General features: G+C 40.6%; 1 protein-coding gene across 6 annotated transcripts in view; it reads right to left on the minus strand.

Moving 5' to 3' along the window:
• SDK1 (sidekick cell adhesion molecule 1) overlaps nucleotides 1–21,938 on the minus strand; it is a 574,835-nt gene that overhangs the window by 136,026 nt on the left and 416,871 nt on the right. For all 6 annotated transcript variants that reach the window (XM_020802390.3, XM_020802389.3, XM_020802388.3 and 3 more), the window contains 2 exons: nucleotides 17,492–17,683; nucleotides 15,688–15,809 (listed from right to left, as the gene is read on the minus strand). In XM_020802390.3, coding sequence (XP_020658049.3) covers nucleotides 15,688–15,809; nucleotides 17,492–17,683 — 314 coding nt within the window. The remainder of the gene's footprint in view (nucleotides 1–15,687; nucleotides 15,810–17,491; nucleotides 17,684–21,938) is intronic.

Raw genomic sequence — 21,938 nt, forward strand, 5'->3', positions numbered from 1 at the left:
CCCCATAATTGCTGAAGTGGGGGCAGGGTTATGATAAGCCTTGTATCGGGTTTCCCCACGCTCGCTCCAGCCTTGTCCGAGGAAGGTTCGACTTGCCCACTCTCCCATGGGTCCATTGTGAGATCAGCAGGCAATTTCAGGATGGGAAAAGAATTTTTGGCCCAGCTTGCTTCGTATTTAGAGAGGTGAGCAGGGTGGTTTTTGTTTTTGCCTCTCCCACACGGGTTTGTTCACAGGACCTTTAAGGGCAGAGCAGGGGAGTGGGATGATTAAATAGGTTGCAATGATGGGTAGTGCAGAATGGGATTTGATCAGTGGTGAGTTCCATGGGGCACCTGGGGGAGCGGGTGCTAGGCCACCCAGTATCCTAGCAATGGGATCCCAAAATTTCCTTCCCAGGGTGGAAGATGTGCAGGAGGGCAGCCCTGGCTGTCCTTCGCCTAAGGTCACGAGGCCTGGGGGTGGCGGCCAAAGAGGGGAACCCAGTCTTCAGTGGCCAAGGATGCACTGTTGGAAGAGGGCACCATGTCAGGGCAGGAGAGACCTCTGGCTCCTGACCCTCACTATGGGAGACTTCACTGTAGGAACTGGGGATGTTATATTTTAAATATTAAATAAAGCTGTGTTTCCTACCCACCACAGGTGTCTTTTCTCTTTATTAGGAGCTGGGGTAGGTGAAAAAAAAAAAGAAGCCAACATGAGTTAGCCTCGCCTACTGTTGACTTGGCTCCCACAGTCTGCCATGGTATCATTGTCATCTACCATCATAAATAATTCAACATACCAGTTCTGTAAAAATCACCTGCTCATCTTCAAAACTTCTGTGATAAGGTTGGCATCTTATTTTGTTTAAAATACAGCAAAGAGAAAAGAGAAGAAGCAAGACGTAATCTAACCATCCATTCTTATAAGAAAGCATTCCTATTTGAGACTCCACGGTCTCCAAATTCTTTAGGAACAATTTCATACCAAATGGATTCGCCTGGAAATAAATGTTCAGCTTGTGGCAAAACTCACAATATATAAGATATTTTTCAGACACAAGAACATGACATATAAAACATGATCATTTCTTTCCTCGCTACAATAACTGCAGCTGTAGGTAAAGATCTTTATAAAAATCAATGAGAAGTTTCATGTAAGCTAAAAGCATTCTCTCCCTTGGAAAATTTATAAAGACATTTCTTTTACACCAAATGTGTGAGACCTCACTTGAATCTGAAGTAACTTGTGTTCACAATATGGTAAATCGACCTTGAAAAATTCAACCTGCCCACTTGTGCTTGCATTGGTAAATTTTCATGATGGTTTCGCAAGGACGCAGTAAATGTCCAAGAGAACACCCTTATATATGCTTCCTAGTCTGCTTGGCTTATCGGTGGTACATCCAATCTATCTTGATCATCAATTCTTTGACGAGGATGGGATAGGAAAGGAATAAAGTTTAACGTCAGGAGAACTTGGGTAGGGAGGTTATTGCCATGGCGGCCAACAAATATAGGAAAGATGGCCTGAGAAAGTCAATAGCACTGTTTTATCAGGATAAATAATTCTGGTGAGTGTACAAGTTTTTCCACTATAGAAACTTTTTTGTATCTAAGCATAAGGAAGTTTTGAGACACTACATGTAAGTTCCACAGTGCCTTATTTAGACTGTACTTCTAACTGATCTGTGATTCTAGCATACAGCCTTCAGATGAACATCGAAAGATACTTTTAGAAAGGAGTTTATTACCTAACTCATTACAGACCCCACTCAAAGAGCAACTTAATGCAATTGCCATTGTTAAGTTCATGTTTTACTTTTTTTAAAAAAATTATCCTGCCAAAATGCAACTTCCTAAAATCTGATGGGGGGGGGGACTTTCCCTTCAAAATGACTCCAAAAAGAATTTCTGTTCCCCTAAAGTAGTGAGAAAAAGTAACAAGTAAACACGGTTTGTTTCATCACAAAAGATGCCACAACCTCTCATTATATAATTTTTTTCAAATGGAAATTTATTATGCTCTTATTAGCCTTAATAGTAATGTGCTGCAGGTAATGTTGCTACTTTTAACATGGTATTTTTAAGGGTTGGTTTGTGCTCTCTTTCTCCATCAGAGAAGAAATGCTACCAAAGGTTCAATAGTCTGTTATCTTTCATTGACACAGATATATTTAGATCCTGGGTTTGGTGGTTAAGGAACCTACCTATGAACAAATAGTTTGCTGAAATGTGATGAGATTGTTTACATCAATGCAGGAAAAGGAGTGCATATGATTTTCACATATTTATTCCCTGCAGAAAAGATACAATGAGAGACAATGACTGTCCATTGCTGCCCCACATGTGTATATATTGCATTACAGATAATGTTGTATGCAACTGTGTGTGTGTGGTGTTCATTCATTTTTCTGTTAAGATATGTATAGAAAATGTACCTAGCTTGGTTTGGTTCTTCAGGTTTGAACTATGCCAAGAAATGGAAATGAAGTTGTTTTTCACAACTGTTTATAGTGTTAAGAAGCAGAAATAGATTTTGACATAGATATATAAAACATCACTATACAAAGAATAGGAAACCTGGAGACTGGAAGAGGAGGATTCTGTCACACAGTTGCTTGATAGCTCAGCGGTTTAGGCATTTGATTGTGGAGCCAGAGGTTGGGAGTCTGATTTCCCACTTTGCCTCCTTAAAAAGGCCAGACTCGATGATCCAGAGGGCCGCTTCCAGCTCTGCAGTTCTAAGATCCTTATACTGTGCAAATTAAGACTTAATTCACAGCTTTTTGTGTGTTAGCAAATTTTAGGCAGATGCATAACAATGCCAAGAGCCAACCTGGCATGAATAAACCTTGAGCTTTCATATTGCTTCATGAACACCATGACCCTGTTCAAGGAAAGTCGCTGGCTAAGTATACAAGGTACGACAATCCTTGAAATTTTTTAGATCAAATTTTGAAGGAGAAATAATTTTGTCTAAAGGTAAATATAGATTGAAGTGAAAAATGAGATCGCCACCTTTCTTGCTCTCAAGAAAAATGATAATAGAAAAGGTTTGAAATATTTCCAAACCTGGAAATGGCTATCAGCTAGCAGTCACCTTCAATGGGCACACAATGCTTCTGTATTGTTACATGGACACCCCGTGTTCTGCAATAGTTCAGGCTATGTCAGTGCTTCCATTATGGAGGTTTATAACTCAGTCATTGGAAATCACTTTGGGATGAAATTTGGTACACTCACTTGTCAGCCTGGATGCAATTTTTCCCCCTTACAAAAGAGTACTTAAATTGATTCAGCTGTTTTTGATTTAAAGATCGGCAAAAGCATAAAATTGTCGGAGTCTCAGGCACTTTATTTACCAAGCTTTAAAGTGAGAATGGCATCAAAAAGAGTGCCTTATACAATGGATGAATCCTAATGGCTCTGTTGACATTGAAAATCTGACTTAAAACCCACGGAGCAGCAGAAACTCGTAGAGAAGTTTGCCAATAAAGTCTTATACAATGTGCTTCTGTGGCAAAACACACCCATCACATTTCATGGCATTTTCAAACACAGAGACAATATTTATCATTTGCCAAGTGTCTTGAAACACTAGGTGCCACAGACAATACATTAAAAAAAACAGATCTTGCCCAGATAAGCGTAGAGTCCAAAATAGAGAAGAACAACACTGTAATTAGAAACTTCAGGAAGAAAAGAGGCATCACATCTTATCTGTGAGGCTTATAAACTGCTCCATAGCAAAGGTTTCAGAGTAGTATCCATTAAAACAAAAGAAACTGTTTAAATGTTTAGTAAAACACTGGCTAGAATTTATTGGTCAAGAAAGGCTTCTCTAGAAAGAAAAGTTTTCTCATGGATTGAAAACTATTGTAGACACACACCTAAATTCAGCAAGAAGAATGGGACAAGACCTGATGCATCATTAAAGGCCATACAGCTGGTGGTCTCTGAGCAGATGCCAGGCCCATGTGGAATCATCATCAGTATCTATTCAGAACCTCTGTGGTAGGTTAATAAACATGTCCTCAATTGTCATCAGGCAGGCTAGAAAGGATGAGAAACGCCTCATCATTTACCCTACCAAAAAAAAAATGAGGACCACCAATGATACACGGCAAGTCTAGGATTGCCAAAAAGATGAAGGTAGGGACAATGCTGAGGTTTCTTACAGTCCATCATTAATGGCTGGGGGTGGATGGAGAACTATATGCACTGGGGGATGTCACAAACTGTAAAGACTCACCTTGGACCAGACGGGTACTGCATGGCATCACAGAATTTATCGACATAAATGTGGTGTGATTTCAGCGCCAGAACAAAAAGCGAGCTAGTGCACTGCACATCATTTGGAACAGTTTCAACAAGCATTTCAAAATTTGACATCCAAAGCTTTGTGGCCTACCCAAGATTATATATCCTGGAAATGCTTTTTCCAACAAATTGTGCAAATTCTTCATTTTTTAAAATAAGAGACGTGCCTGCTTTTAAATCCAGCTTTGTTTTATTATGCTGGGTTCAGGCGTACAGTCTAAGAGAGATGAAAAATTAGTACTAATAAATTTTAATAGACCTCTTAAGAAGTAAGTCATATGGCACATCCATAAATCAGGATGATGGGATTACAAGGTCAAGAACATCTTAACCTCCATAAGGTAAGAAATGAAGATCCTGAATCTTCTTTCATATAAGGTACCCATTGACATAAAGAAAAATAAAGAGGCAGATTTTGAAGAACACAGAGAACACACATTTAAAAATAAATAATAAGATGTGGGTTTATGGATGTGGGTTTTTTAAAAAATGAAAGTGATATTTGGAAGATTATGTGCTGTTTCTCAGCAAACATGAGGGTTATAATTCCTGGAGATTTCTTTTCCTGTGGAAACCTCACAGAAACGACTAGGAGGTCCATAAGATTTCAACCACCACATTTTTGTACAATGCCTATCGCATCTGTTGAATTTATGAGGAGAACCTCCCAGTGGATTGGGCCCAGTATCACCACTATGTTCTAAACAGAAGCTGGCCACCATTCACACTGAGATAATGTTTACTATTTATTCTTCTTCTTGTAGATTCATGTCCTGTTTTTCTCCCAAACCCAGTACTCAAGGTGACTCATGAGAAGATTAAAAACCAGATACAAACAGAATAAAAATTGTGATACCATTAAAATGCAGTTGGATTAAAAGTGATTTAAATGCATGTCAGCAAGAAAGTCCAGCGTGCACCCATTGCAAGCCCTTACTACAGTAACATGCATGATCTCCTTCATTATTAGGAGTTTATGGACCTTTAAATGTCAGAATTTTGACCGACAGAGTTCCAGCTAGCAAGGTAAGAAATAATTCACTGACCACTAGCGGGTTCTCTATACAGAACAATACCGCATACCTTACCATGGTTGTGTTGCCCCCCTGAAAATTCTACGAGTAGACATGGTCTAGAGGGGCGGGGTATAAATTAAATTAAATTAAATTAAATTAAATTAAATTAAATTAAATTAAATTAAATTAAATTAAATTAAATTAAATTAAATTAAATTAAATTAAATTGATAGATAGATAGATAGATAGATAGATAGATAGATAGATAGATAGATAGATAGATAGATAGATAGATAGATAGATAGATAGATAGATAGATAGATAGATAGATAGATAGATAGATAGATAGATAGATAGAAAGAAAGAAAGAAAGAAAGAAAGAAAGAAATTATTTCCTTTGGGAAGACCTATGTTTGCCATTACTACAGTCCTTTTATTTATTTAATGTTCCCAAAGGTAATGTTCTTGGAAAGCTTAGTTAATGCAGGAGAGCAGCTTTTTCATATGGAATCCAGGCCGAGGTGCCTTCCAAGCACAATTTCCTTTAAACCAAGAGAAAAAAGAAAACAGAATTTCCAGTATTGGGCACAGTTATTTTAAGCATAGAATGAGACCATGTTGCTTTCTCCCGTCATCATCCCCCCAGAACTTGGAAGTGACTAGCTAGAAGCAAGGCTGCTACCCATAACTAGTTAATTTGGGGCAATGAATATGTGACCAAGTTGTATCTGAAAAGTGACATAACAAATAGCCACAAAGTTTCTTTCCAGCACAATCTTCTCATTTACTTTCAAATGTTAGTTTTAAAATGGGAAATTTTAAAGGTTTATTGACAGGATTCTTTCAAGTCTCATTCCACTCTCTGAGCAGTTTTAAATGGCAAGGACCTGCCGGATGAAAGAAATGCCATTACCAAATAAAATACAGTATGTATATTCAAGGTGCAACAGCAGAATTGGTCTTGGAAAGGAACCATAGAGTACTTTCCTGAATTTTTCTGGCTGCCAAAATGGACAACATGATGGTTCACTTCTGAGAACCGCAGGACAGCTCAGCAGCTTGGTTGGGAGTTCGAATTCCCCCACTGTGCCTCCTTGACACGGACTGGACTGGATGACCGCTAGGACCCCCTTCAGCTCTGCATTTCTAAGATTACGAGTATGACGATAATGCACAGCACAATGAATAACTTTTCCAGGGCAGAGTAACAAGAACAATAATGACAAATGTCGCCAGTTTTTATCCAAACCTGTTTGGTTTTCCTCTATATTTTGCCTAAGGGTGAAATAACATATTCAAGGGTAGAGATTTAGGGAGAGAGGCACAATATTGCCCAAGATATCTGTGGGGGATGAGGCTCGTTTTGAGAGTCGCATTAGCCTTTTGCTAGAGGATGTGTTAACAAACAGAAGTCGCCACCCTAGACACTGAGTGGTGAGAGGATCTCTGAGGAAACAACGGATGCAAAGATCAGCAAAATGAACTGAGAAGTGTGTGTGGGGGGGGGGGGGAGAGAGAGAACAGAGAAAGGCAGGCCAAGTAACTTTCCAGAGCAATGACACCGAAGAACAGCAGCAGACTCTGTAGACTACTGAGGAGGAAACAGATTATTTGTTGGCTCCATTACCTGTTTCAGTGATTACTCTGAACATTTGCAGCATGGTTGGATTTCCATTTTGGCAGTTAAAATTTGGCCTGTACTATTTTGTACTTATGTGGGTTTATCTGAGGCTTACATTTTAACCTGTAAACCACCCAAAGTAATGCTTGCACAAATGGGCGGATACTGAAGTGAAATGGAATAGAATAGAATATAATAGGTGAACACTTTTGCAATAATGAAAGATTCTACTATGACCTTAAAACCTAACAAAAGCATAAAAGGTCTCAGTGGAAATAAGAAAAAAAATTACTTTTGTGATCTACGCCTTGTAGAATACCATGGTGGGCATGCTGGCTACGTTATTTTGGGAGCCCCAGTCCTAAAATGTAACATTTTCTATCTCTGGCTTTCACTTAGCTGATGCTGAGTAGCAAAGCCTTGTGTGTCACCTTAGAGACCTTGAGTTCTGATCCTTATCCAAGTTACACTTGCCAAGTGCCATCTGTCATCTCAAAAGCAGTGGATTCATTTGCAGTTGATAAAAGGCTGCTTAACAAAGTTGAAAAGGTATTCTTGTACTTTCCTATCAAGGGGGTGGGTGGGAGAAGCACTCAGAGACAGGACTGATGTGCCGCTGCTATTTCAAGTCTACTGAAGGAGTCAAGTCATTCTGCCAAGGCTATCTCAGTCATTTCCCCACTGCCGGGCTAGTTTAACGAGGAAATTTTCTAAAATAGATTTTGGACCTGAAGTCTCTACTATTTGCACAGCTCTCAGTTCCTTGAATTCACTAAGCACCTTTCTCCTCCGTTCCTCTACAATGCACAACCATCAATCCAAATGGAGACTGCAGCCAAGAAATCAGAAGACATCCAAAACTAGGAAGGGCAGCATCGAAAGAATTAGAAAATATCATCAAGGGTATTGATGTGCCACTGGAGACCAAGACCCAGATCATCCACCCTCTTGTGTTCCATAATCACTATGTACAATTGTGAAAATTCAATGTTGAAGAAAGCTGACCGGGGGGGAAATTGTCCATTTGAAATGTGGTGCTGGAGGGGAGCTTTGCGGTTACCCTGGACTGCTAGAAAAACAAAACAGCCCTGGGTTCAAGCCTGAACCATCTCTGGAGGCAAAAATGTTGGAACTGAGGCTTGTCCTACTTTGGGCACATCATGAGAAGGGAGGATTCTCTAGAAAAGATAATAAAGATGGGAAAGGTGGAAGGCAGCAGGAAAAGAGGAAGACCAAATGTGAGATGGACTGACTCCCTAAAGGAAACCACAAGTTTGAGTTTGCAAGATCTGAGCAGGGATATTGGGGACAGGACATTCTGGAGAGCACTCATCCATAGGGTCACCGTAAGTCAGAGGTGACTTGCTGCTGACATGTAACAACAGCAACAACAACAACAACACATGCACCAATAAAATACACTGAAAAAGGACTTGCAATGTGATAATATGTATGATTGCTTCAGGATTCATTTTGTTCAGCATTCATCAATATATACAGGCAAAACACTACAGAAAAATATGAGAGATTGAGATTGAGAGAGAACTATGCCAGTGAGCACTTAGAAGAATATCATGCTAGCGTAAATTTAAAACATATATACACATAAACATAACCAGATGCCATTTCTGATTCTGCCTAACGAAGCATAGTAAAAGATTTCAATTTGCAAACCACTAGCTTTATCCAAGTATACTCCAGATTTAGGATTATTTAGAATATCAAATGAAGAGACAAAATCCAAATGTGAAGCTACAAATAATGGACTTACAGTTGTAAAAATGCCAGAGCTGATGGGTAAAGAAAGCTTGGCTTGGGTCATCAAGTATAATATTCTGGCAATTGTTTCTGTGTCTTATGGTTACACAAGACTCTCAATAATCAGACAGCTCTTGCTTTTGCCAATGTAAGAATGATGTGCCTTACTATAAAAGCATCTTATTTGGAAGCAAAATGCAAAACTAATTCTATTAAAAAGATGCTGCTGAGTAAGTGAAGGAAGGGGCAAACATCCCAGAATTCTGCTGATAAATGTTTCCTTACTCTTGAAACAAAGTGATATTGTAAGATTACTGCAATATTGTTCCATCCTCCAAACCAAGCAATATCTGAAACTCTCCCTTACTCCACGGACTGTGATAAGCATTCAAGACTTTGAATGACAATAGAGGAAAGGAAAATCTGTTGCCAGTATGGAAACATTACAGCTGAAATAGGATGAGAGAGCTCAATCAACTGAGAGGCGGATGATTGCTCCCAGAGGATGTAATGTTGAACCACTCCACAAACCAATTGTGATTACTTAGAATGAGCCTGACATGGGACTGACTCTCAACCCTGGATGTTTCTCTAGCACATCACTTATCTGGATATTTTTAAATGATGGTCTTCTTTTGTTCCTCCCTGCGTTCCTCCACAGCTTAAATATGATGTAAGGCAGAAAAGGAGGGGGGACTATTCCCATTCTCTCTTCTGGAATTGAGCAGATATAAGCTTACTTCATCATCATCATAATCTCAGGACTGCACAGGTGGAAGGGCCCTTCTAGATCATCCAGGTCTAGCCCCTGTCAAGGAAGCATAGCGGGGATTTCCAACCTCTGGCACCACACCAGAAACCTAAACCACTGAGCTATCGTTAAACACATAACCATAGTGTGCTATAGGAGCTTTGAAGTATTTCTGTACATATGAAACAAGTGCTTGAGCCACTTCCACTTCCTGCATAGTACAGGTGAGTCCAGTTTGGAGCACATTGGGAGGAGGCATAGGGGACCACATTTGTGAAAATTGCCTGGTTCCTCTTTTTGCTGGGGGAAGCATTCTGTGAGCCGAGTGACACTCACCAGAATATATGATCATTGTTTCCTATATCCTAAAACAAGTTGCATGTGGAACAGAGAAGCAATGTTGATAAATATAGCTTGTAGGAATAGGCAAGCTGATGCTGCTTGTCATTATTGCAACAACGAAGTAACTTTTACCTTGATGCTCAGATGAATTCTGATATAAGTGGCAGTGCTTATCTGATTTAATCTTAAATGGGATAAATGCCATCTGTGATGAACACAGGCTTCTGATTTTTCCCTTGAGGTCTATAAAGTTCTGTAAGGCTCTTTTCAGGCATCAGACTTTCTCAGCTGACAAAGGAAGGGGTGAGGAGCACAATTAGTTTCCAGGGGGAACTGGCTTGTGATAGAAAGAGGAGGACATGGGAGAGGGAAGGAGGGGAGAAGGCCTACCTGTCGCTAGGAACACAAGAAAAGTCACACTGGTTTAGATCAGTGATCTACCACGTCTAACACTGAGCTCACACAGTAGCTGACCAGTTGTCTACAAGAAGCCAAACAGCGGGATTTCAGAGCACCTGCACCCTGCATTTTACATTCACCAGCAAATGACAAACAGAGACAAACTCTCTTTGGTACTACAAGTGATGTACAGGTGGCATGTCTAGCCCGTAAAGAGAAGATGGAGAAGTGGTAATAAAGGCTGTCATGTAAAAGATTTGAGCAAGCTAGTTTTCTTTTGTTCCACAAGGCAGGACCTAAACCAACAGATTCAAAGGTACAAGAAAGAAAATTCCAGCTAAACATTAAGACAGATGCCTTGATGGTAAGAACTGTTTAAATATGGAATGAATCACCTGTTACAGTGGTGGGCTTTTCTTCATGAAAAGTTTATAAACCGATGTTGGATAGCCATCTATCAGGGATGTACTACCTGTGGATTTTCTGTATCAGCCGGCGGGTTAGGCTACATGATCCTTGGGGTTCCTTCCTGCTCTACAGACATCCTGACTAGCCTCCACTGACCACCCCAACCTCCATCATTTCATCCAATCCCAATAAAGCCTTGGGAGGTTGACCGCCATCACTACCCTACCTCTTGGTAGGAGGGTAGTCAGCTGTTATATGTGTTATATAGAAGAATATTCTCCACCCTGTCATGTTCCGACAGTCAGATTATGCACAGCACATGCGGGTGGTGGACAGAGGTTTGCATCTTGTGGATCTAACAATTGTACCAGGAAGGGAATGCAATGCTTTTTCAGCAGCGCACAGTGGTACACTGGGGCTTAAGTCCTTTCTGTGAGATGCATGCCTAACAGTATCAGTGTGATGTCACAGGACATGGGCACCATTCAGCAATCACACACCGGGATAGAGGTTAAACATAATGCTCGCACACATCACTTCAAAATCACCGAACAGCTGGAAGCAGCCCCACTGACAGGGGAATGGCCTGCATCCAGGCATGAAGAGCAGTGGAAGCCAGTTTCAGGAACTCAACATTTGATCTTAAAAGTACCAAATATTATTTATAGAGATCCCCATGTGGGAAGGAAGCCGCACAATTTGCCTGACAGGAGAATAAATGAGGAATGGCTATTTTCGCTAGGACAGAATGACAGAAACAAAGAGGGACACGGTAACAAGCCAGAGAAAAATATTTCTCTGAGTCACGCTTAGAGACTTCAGATGGGAAAACTCCAGAGCATTTCATTACAGCGTAACAACCAGGTCTGGCACATGAATGATTAGAAGGATATTGTAAAAGGCAAATCACCTTGCACTGCCCCCTAGTGCCATATAATTTAATCCACCCCAGCCATTCTGCTTAGCATAGATACTCTATGTAATAGCATCTAAAATCAGATTTCTCCATGGGGAATGAAATAAATTCACCAGTGAGTTGGACCTCAAATACAGTGCCTATTGCAATTTATGTTGCACCTTGCTTTCTCCTGAACACACACAAAGATCTCAATGAATTATTTAAAGGAGAAGATTTCTACATATATATTATGAAACATCTTAGGCTAAGAACCCAGCAAGAAAGCCTTCCAATTATTTCACCATTTCCTTTACTGAGCTGCACTATACCTACAGCCACATGCACACACAGAAATAAAATTAAAATTTTATTAAATAAAATGTAAAAATGAAGAGCCTAGGAAATAAAAAGCACAGAAGCCAGCTTTCAATCCTACTGACTCCTTTATAGCTGGGATTGTTTGGGCTTTATATCTCTGTTGAGCAGATACTTCAACTATGCATAAAAAACAGATTAAGGATGGAGAATTCCCAGATGCTGTACTATTGGGGTGGGATCACTGTTCTGGGTGAGAAACGTTAAAGACACAAAATTACACAAGGCATAGCCTTCTTCCTCACTGTATCTTCCAGGCAGAGAAAGCCATACCTGTTGAACTCCTACCTACTATATAGATATTACGTCTACAAATAAACACACAGAAATGGATTCATATGGTTGGTGGGATTCATATTGCAAGAGTGTGAGCATGATCTGCTTCTTTTTAATGATATACCAGCCAGCGATTTTAGCACTTAAACAAATAAGCAACAAAGAGACAGCATTTGTTGGCATGATGCTTGTTACCTTCCTACACTGAAGTCATTTATCCCAAATGATAAAAGCCCACTTCTTTAACCACTGCAGCACTACAGAAATAAACATTAAAACTAAGGGAAAGGAAGCACAATTATACTAATGTGGAGAGAAAATGTAAGGGACAGAGAAGAGAGACTAAAGAGCAGCATAGATATGCAGCAATAAAAAACATACCGTCCATAGCATTGCCCACCCTTCCTGACCTAAGAGGTCCAGAAACTTACATTTTAATGAAATCAGTGTATTTGAAGGATTCGGGGACCTAGAGTGACTCCCCTCTAGGTTCCATTGGAGGTCACAGAACCATAAAAAATGGATTTCGAAGGGGCCTATGAGGTCCAAACAATCTTGCATCTGTTTTACAAATCTGGCCATACCCCATGCACAGAAGCTTTTAAATTTAAAACTGCTTTGTTGCATCAAATCAAGGGCACATCCAGTATAGCATCCAGTCTCTAATAGTGCCCAATTGGATGCCTTTAAGATGCTGAAAGGCAGGGAACGCATGAGGTAATATAAGCCAAGATCCTTTTAACTGCCCACATCTACAGCCATCAGAGGCATTTTGACTTCACCTCTTGACAGCTCAGGGGTATTCAATATGGTGAAAGGAATAAAGTAATGAAACAGGACTCAGAAGATCTGGGTTGATTCTCTGGTTCAGCTATGGAAACATATGGGGTGGTGGTGGATTGGGACTGGTAAAACCATCTTACTTACCTTGAAAACTCTTTTACAAGCACTATAAACCAGTTCTGACTTTATGGCATATAACATCAACAAACTGAGTGTCCATCCAGTTTGTCACAGCTGAGAACAATTAACAGACCTACGCTCCATGAAAGAATCCAATATTCCCGAAGCCAACTAAAGTTGCGGCCCATATTAAGACCCTGAATCTAAATTGCATGTCCCTGCACATTTGGTGTACTACAAGACATATCAACCCCGACTCTCACAACTAATGATCAGTAGTGAGCTTACAAGTGCTGGATGTTGCCGTCTAAAACTGTTCTGAGAGTTGAACTTTGCCCACTCCCGATCTACATGGAAATGTTTTGAAATGCGTGAACCCTTAATCCAGCATTCAAACCTCAATGCAACTGTGCAGGGAAATCTCGTTAACGCACTGTTATTTCTCCTTCTGCAAAAATGGCTTCTACCTAAGATTTTTCCTTAGCACTCCTGTCGTCCTGACATTTGCAAAGCTAATAGCTTGCACACACTAATTAGCAGGTGGGTAGATCTAAAGGCATTTGTAAATGTTTGCACCTTTGGCCCTCTTCTCTGAATGAGACTGAAGAATAACCTTGTTCTTTGCTTGTGGTCTCCATTAATGGAGAAAACATTTGTCCTCTTTCAACAAGCATCCTGTTGTTGAAGCAGACCTTCCTGGAGCAGAAAAGCCAACCTTTTACCTCTTCAGCAAATCCATTTGTTCATTTACTAACTGTGCTCATTTGGTACATTTGCTCTAATCCATCCAAGGCTTTGCAAAGCATTACTTTGCAGTCGGTTACATTGCTAAGATATATTTGTACTTCACAATTACATCATTCTAATACCACTTCAACTTTCCTAGTCCCATTCTAAGATTCACAGTTTAGGGACTGTATGTAGAATTCTCTGCTAGACAGTGTTCATGCATTCCCCAAACGAGAGCTGAACAAATGGAAGGGCCACACCAAACTACACACCCCGGGAGCCACAACAGTTAAAGCAATGACAAATTGATTTAACTATATCATGCAAATGTATATCTGCAGGCACACTTTTAGTTCATTCCAACCAACACAAATACTGTTGGAGCATTTTAGGAGACGAACACATTTGTAACATACGTTTTCTACCTAAAAGAGGGGCAGCAACTTGGGTGAGGTTCAGAGGACAACACTCCCTATGGGTCACAGGAAGCCAAGAAATGAACAAAAAAGCCCCACCCACAAGATATCTAAACAGAAAGTGTGCCTGTGTCCACTGCTGAATCTGACTGCTTATTTGGGAGTTTTCTGTGGGCATGGGGTATGTGACCCTCCCATTCCAAAAGATGCTATTCTAAGAATAAAAAACCTATTTCTCTCTCTCTCTCTCTCTCTCTCTCTCTCTCTCACACACACACACACACACACACACAGAGAGAGAGAGAGAGACAGAGGGATTCTGTGGGCAATCTCTGGATACCTGGGACATCTCAGAAGGGGGTGCTCCTACCCCGATCTAAAAGAACACACACACTACCCAAAAGCAGAGAACATCAAAGGCGTGCTAAGACCAAAGGGCTATAGAAGAATGGAGTTGAAAGGGGGCTCTAAGGCCATTAAGTCCAACCTCCTGCTCAAGGCAGGAATCCAAGGCAGAGCAGATCTGACAGGATGTCCTATTTTCTCTTGAATCCCTCCAGCATCAGAGTGCTCACCACCTCCCGAGGTCACTGGTTCCATTTTTAAACTGCTCTAACATGTCTTTCCTGCTCTTCTCTGAAATGAGCAACTTGGAGTGTCTCTCAGTCTAGGGACCCCTACAGAGAATGGACACTCTGCAGTCATCACCAATGAGAAGGAACCATCAGACAGTTCTCCTGTCATGATTTCAAAGCCCCATGAGGTAAACTAGAGGGAAGACATGCCTTCAAGCATCCTTGTTCTTCCAGATTCTGAAACACTTTAAAGGCAAAGAGTGGCACCTCAAACACAGCCCAGAAATAAACCAGAAAACTATGACATTTCTACACAGAAATGATATTTTGCTACCACTGAAAATATACCAATAAACACAGGCACTTTTCAGCAAAGAATTCTAGATTCCTATGTAAGAAAATCCAGATTTTATTTTATATAGGCAAGAAGACTATTGATTATTTGGCATACATGCAACAGCATAAACTGTGACAGTGAATTGCCACTAGTAAAAGAATCACCAGTAGTTGTGTAATATGGAATACAACTGGTGACACTTTAACTAGTAGCAATTGATCCTTGCAGTCTACACCATTGCACTTACGCTGGCATACATAAGCAACAAGATTCTGGCCAAAAAAGGCAAATTGTATTTTAAATAAAATTTTTATAATGGGTGTTTAAAAAGACAACTTACATAGGAGATACTTTTCCACATATGCAAAGGTAGCATCCCTAACATCTCAAGAGCAGCTTACAGGATTCTTCTAACTCTGTAAACTCTGGCTTTTCTTCTTCTAGAAACTAAGCCGTAACTATTTGTATCCAGTGGGCAGGCTGCAGTATTTCACATCAAAGCTGGTTGCAAATTAATTCATCAGAGGCACTTAACCGTTACAGTGATTTAAAAAAGCTATCTGGAAATATTCTGCATACCTGGCCCTCGACTATCCATTTGGAGACAGATGTTTTTCCATCATAGCCAGGCCGGAATTGGAGTGTGGCAGAGCGGGGGCTGATGTTTGAGATCACTAAATTGGATGGTGCACCGGGAAGCTCTGTAAAAGAAAATGCACCAAAAGAAAAGGGAGGGAAGTGCATGGTCAGGGTGCAAATATATTACTCAATATTTCAACAGCTTGTGCAGGTGCATTATTTTGCCATTACAGACCTGAAGAACAACAATGTGTTGAAGGTCCTATCTAGTCTAACCCCCTACTCCCCACAGTGGCCGATCAGCTGCCTCCAGGAAATGGACAGGGAGCACATTAAGGACAATGTTCCCTTCCCATTATTAATATTTTTTCTCTCTCTAGCAAGGACATAAATTCACGCTTATTTCATCCTTATATGCACGGGCAAGGAACCACAAAATTATTCTCCTCACTCTATGAAAGGCCAAAGTATTTGGGGCATTCTCAACGTTGAAAAGAGAACAAGAATGCAGGTGGAAGGGTGGGTGGGCTTTGAACCAAAATTTAATAAATGATTCTTTAACACACAAAAATGGAAATGGCACAAAGTGGCAACGGCTGCTGTTTTGTTGCATGGAATTCTATGAACAGAAATGTTCCAGGAGAGGGAATCTTTGCCTCTTTAAAAAAGAAAAAGAAAAGGAAGAATCAGCCAGTGGCCCTGTCAATGGGCTTTGCTCCTCAAAGGGAGAGAACTTTAGTTCTGTGCAAAGAAAGATCTTGTGGGAAAGAACGATATTTGTTCCATACTCGCTTCATTTAAAGGTAACAAATTTCACAAAGCTTGAAAGTTCTTTGTTGAGGCATGTCTTGAGTCAAGACAGTCTAAATCAAAGAGAACAAAGAACATAATAAATATTTTTCGTGTTGCTGTTCCATAGCAATCGGTAACCAAATGCATCCTGCCTTTGAACCAGGAAGTTGCATGTTGAACTTTGAAATTGCACAGAAACTCTCAAAGCTACTAATTCTTTGTTAAGTAATTTGATTGTTAGGTTGATCTACATGCATTTGATCACAGATAGGTGGCTCTTTGTTAGAAACTAGATTCCCAACAACATAAAAAATTGCAAGTACACAGTTTTGTAAAACCTGGTAATTAATGCACAAATTGTGTAATCTTGCTTTTTTTAACGTATGAAAGAGGCACAAACACTCCACAGGGATGTGTGAAGAGGAAGGAATGGAGGGATAGAGTGGCAAGACTCTCACTCTGCCTGCCACTGAGACTCTCTTCCCCATCTTGTGTGGACAGAACAAGACAAGATCGGAAAGGAAGAGGGGAGAGTATTCCAGTCCAGCCTGTGCATACTTTGTCTTTTGTTCCTATTCAGCCTGTATGAGCACAGATTTCTAGGCTGTCTTTCTTCTCTTGAGGCAAAGATATCAGAATTAACTGCATGACATTGATCTACCCCAGCAGTAGAGAACTTGCAGCCCACCAGACATGGCTGAACTTCAGATCTGATCAGTCTTACGGCGAGGCTCAACAGCAGCTGTAGTACAGGAGGGACACATGTTCCCTTCCCTAATATACCCGGATGCCTTTAACTGAATGGGAACTTGTCCCATTTTATTACATACTGCAAAGGGCCCCCATTGCCATGTGTTGAGATACCTTCCGAATGTTCCTTGAATCAGTGCTTCTCAAGATACAGCTACTGCGTATCCATGTTTCACGTAAGCTTTCTAAGTCGCTTCTGTGATCCTGAACGATTCCTTAAACATCACACCAATATTTTTCTGGCAATTTTGTTTATACTGACCTGGGGGAACACCTGACGAAATTGTAGACGAAGTGACCAGTCCAGTCCCCTTTGCTGTCATAGCTGCTACCTCTATTGTGTAAGTGGTGAGGGATGACAAGCCTGTAATTTTGTACTCAAGGGTTGTGTTAGCAAGAGTGCGAGCAAGACGGGATTCATTCTTGCTGTATACTTCCCAGGAGATCTGATAGCCTAGGGGGGGAAAGAAAACAGTAACAAATTCAGACAGATATTATCAGAGGTGTCTTCTAAGAAGGATTCTTCTGCAGGCTCAAAAATCCATTCAAAGAATGGCTCATGGACACGAATGAAAGGCTAGTCACATACTTCTATTTCTTTTTAAAGAGAAAAGCACTTTCTTAAAAGCATGATCTGCTGGGTAATTGGGGGCTAGTTATTGCACAGAAAAATTCACCCTTGCCTCACCAGCCTGACAGAGCCTGTTCTTTGCAAACTTCCAGTTATTTTCTGTTGTGCGTTTGGGCAAATTTTTCAAAAATGAACCCACTCAATTTCTCAACCATCTGCTCTGGAGAAATTTAACAAGTACAGGTACTCCCAAGCACTGAGGAGACCATCTCGTAATTGCCTGTCACAAGGGCATGAAAAATGCTGATTTTCTTAGAAGAAAACAGAGGGAGAGCCCTCAGTCAGCACTACCACAGTTTAGTGCAGAGGGATTTAAAACCAGAATTTTCAGAATCTGGAGATAACCTTTGCTTTCTTATATATATATATGAATTTGAGGGGAAGAACTAAACAGATGAATTTGAATTCTTTCTCTCTCAAATTCTTTGCATTCTGAATACGAAGAAATCTATAAAAGCTAGATAACACTCATTAAAAACGAACTGAATTACAGAATGGCTTCACGAAGCCTCCTACTTTTTAGGTCTCTGCTGTTCTGACCAGTGGCTATGCATGCTCCAAATTACGTTCCCATGCACCTGGGTCCAGCTTGCAGGTTGGAAGGTCCACCTCTTCCACCTCATAACTGGAACAGAGGGCTGGCATAAGTAAAAATACGCGTAAAGCTCAGCTCTTCTTTCACGTGGGCCGTAACTGTCCAATGTGTTTATGCAACTATATCAGCCTCTCTAGAGGAAGGACTTGATGTCTTTTTAGACGCCGCTCCACTCCGACCCAAGAAACCATTGCATCAGGAAGGAGGAGCTCTGCTTGAGTGCACCCACACCTCAACATCTGCCTTGGAGGCCTGTTTCCCAGATCCAGCCATCACTGGAAGTATGGCAGAAGAGCACTACAGGGAGCTGCGGGGGGGGGGGAAGCACCCCTAACAGTGCTTCCCAGAGATGTTTGTCTGCTTCCCCGCTGGGCTCTCTATTCGGTGTTAAACAAAATCCCTTTTATTTTCCCAGGCTTCTTAGATTTCTGTTGTCTCTTGACAAGGCTCTGCTTTATTATGCCATTATTGATTTTAACTTGTTTTTAAAGCTGACCAGGAAATTTGTTTTGGAGAGTAATATACAAGTATCTAAATAAACACCTCTCTCTTTTCCTTTCTTGCATTATAATTTGTACCTACGTCTTTGTCTTTATCTTCTTTTCCTTCAACTATTATACTGTTCTGATTTAATTGCCAATTTTTTAAAATACACCCCTGTATCATACCTGATCGTACGTTCACATTTTGCACTAACCAACATCCTTCTACAAATCCTCCTCATTAGTCTTTCGCCTTATCCAGCCCAGACGAGCAACTGCTGCTGTTGCTCTCGAAGCCCAGCTTGCTGATTGATTTTCCACAGGAGCCACATCCTGAATTGAGTGAAGGCTTGGATAAAAGCACTGCCGACTCTACCCACTACACGTTCCTGAACAACACAGGTAAATTGCTCATCTCTGTGTGTTATGCGCTATCAAGTCACATCAGATTGATGCTGATCCTAGTAGGGCTAAATAAAGATTTAAGGAGCGGTTTCCCCACTACAATTCCTCATGAGAGTCCATGGCCAAGTGGGGATTTGAACCTTACTCTATGCACAACGCCACACTGACTCTCCCATGTTTGCACATCCCTAACATAAGCTCATATAGATGTGTAAAACATACCTAAGCATCTATAGCACAGAATGCTACATTGAACCAGATACTTTTATGACAATGGACAACTGTCACAATCTATAATTGGGCAACGGTTTAATTGGAACAAGTGGCTCTCCCATATTTTTCCCATCATACATTCATATATCCAATTATTTATTTGTAAGTGTTTAATGTAAAACCCTCATAAAACATTATTGATAATTGTAAGGGCTTTTCTGAAAGGTGGAAAAGAAGTGTTTTGAATGAAGGAAAAGAAGAGGAGGGGCATTTCTACTGGTTTACCAATTGAATTGTCCATTCGCCAGTGCAGTAGGAAATAAATTCATGCCCAAATAACGAGCTTTACTCCAAAGTATAGAATGCAGAATAAAATGAAGCCATTTATAAAATGAAATAAAATAAAATGTAACCTTGCCTGAAAACATTTGAATAAGACAGAAAAAAAATTATCTCCATGTACTTATGAATGAGCTGCCTCTATAGCTGGCAAGAGCCATGTCTCCAAAGAGAACTGAGGCAAAATGTACAAATGGGATGGTAATCAACCTGGAGGAACATGTTGAGAATTTGAAAAGAATGGAAGGAGGGGGACTTCTGTTCTCCGTAGCTGAATGCAAAGACTTCGAAGCAAGGTGAATCATTTTATCTTGCTTTTAAAGCCCTGTACAACCAGTCCATTGTCCTCCTCTGTACAACACCTGACCTTCCACCTCACTTTTCTATTCTACACTGCCTGTTAAGGCCTTCATGCCTTTGTCCTTTTTATTTCTGCCTGCCTTCCACAACTTCCCTTGAGTTTCTATAACCTGGTATTTTTTTTTTTAAGCTTTGCTTCTGATTTTGCTTGTTCTCCTCTCCCTCCTCTGAACCCCTGGTGTCAACTTTATTCACTCAGGAGCACATTTGTGAACCTTTCTTGTCACAGTCTCTGGAGAGCCAATTGGACACGTTTGCTTGATTGCAAACTCCCTGGTGATTAGGATCAGGGCAGAACAGCACTTGCCTCCTTGAAGCAAACTGCTGAAAAGGGCACCCCAAACAATCAAGGTGCTCGAGCAACCCTCGTGCAAGGAATAGTTATAAAGTTGGGTTGGCAGCTTTTTATTTGGGGGGGGGAAAGCAATGTAGATTTTTATTTTTTTTTATTTTTAAATGATTTGTATAAAATTATGGATGAGATACATTCTCCCTCAGTCATACTAAAACTGGGATCAACCAATGAAGTTGAGCAGTGGAAATTCAGCAGAGCCAAAAAGAATGAGTGCTTCATATACTGCATAGATCAGGGGTGGAAAAGCCGCCTTGCGTTCTTTTTAAGGAGAAAGCTAGGATGGATGAATGAATGATTGAATGAATGAATAGGTTGGGATCCCCAGAGCAATTCTTATGGCCCCACACCTCCTTAATCCTGTTCAACCTGTGAGAAAAAAATATTATCAAAAATGATTTTTGCTCTTTTTTCATTTAAACTACTTAGTGTTTCTCACTCTATTACACTATATTATACAGTCACAGGTGGCGATGTACTCCGTGGGAAGTGGGAAGGCTCATCTTAGAACAGTGGTTCCCAACCTTGGGTCTTCAGATGTTCTTGGACTACAACTCCCAGAAATCCTGCTAGTGGTGAAGGCTTTTGGGAGTTTTAGTCCAAGAACGTCTGGGGACCCAAAGCTGGGAACCACTGTCCTAGAATGATGGGGGTGCCCCTGCTGGGCTAATCTGTTCTTTCCTTGTGGCCTTAGGACTGGAGACCCAAACCAGATAAGGAAACAGCAGATTCTGATAATAAAAGCATTTTCCTTCAGCATCAGATTGCCAAATAAAATGGCACTTCATCCAGTTTCATATTAAAGTTATAACTTGATAGGTCAATGAAAAAGGCACACAAAGGGGTGTAGGTACTATACTAATTATGGTGCCAACATACTTAATTTGACTACATTGACTTTCTGTATTGAATCCATCACTGAACATTAACACTACGATGGACTATATAAAGACGGGCCTTTGCCTCTGTTTTCTACAACCAAAAAGCCTCTGTGCTTAGACAAGACACTAAATCTTTGATTGCATTGCGAGGGACTCATACTATTGTCTAAAATGGAGCCCTCAAAATCCCCAAATTTCCAGCTCTCTGTGAGTCTATGGGCTACCTCAAGTTAAATATGACACCACTGTATCACCTAAGACACATTTCTTTTTCTGCATCATCCCTCCTACATCCTCAAACAACATGCAGGCAACAAGGAGCTAAGATCAGCCTTCTCCTGCTTCGACTTCTGTCCCTCCCTCTGCTTCCTTTTAACATCTCATGTGATGAACAGATGATATTATTGAACTCTTTAACCTTGGTGCACCTTTGTGTGCTTTTCTGTGCCTT

The sequence above is a fragment of the Pogona vitticeps genome, chromosome 13 (assembly GCF_051106095.1).
Source record: "Pogona vitticeps strain Pit_001003342236 chromosome 13, PviZW2.1, whole genome shotgun sequence".
Classification (NCBI taxonomy): domain Eukaryota; kingdom Metazoa; phylum Chordata; class Lepidosauria; order Squamata; family Agamidae; genus Pogona; species Pogona vitticeps.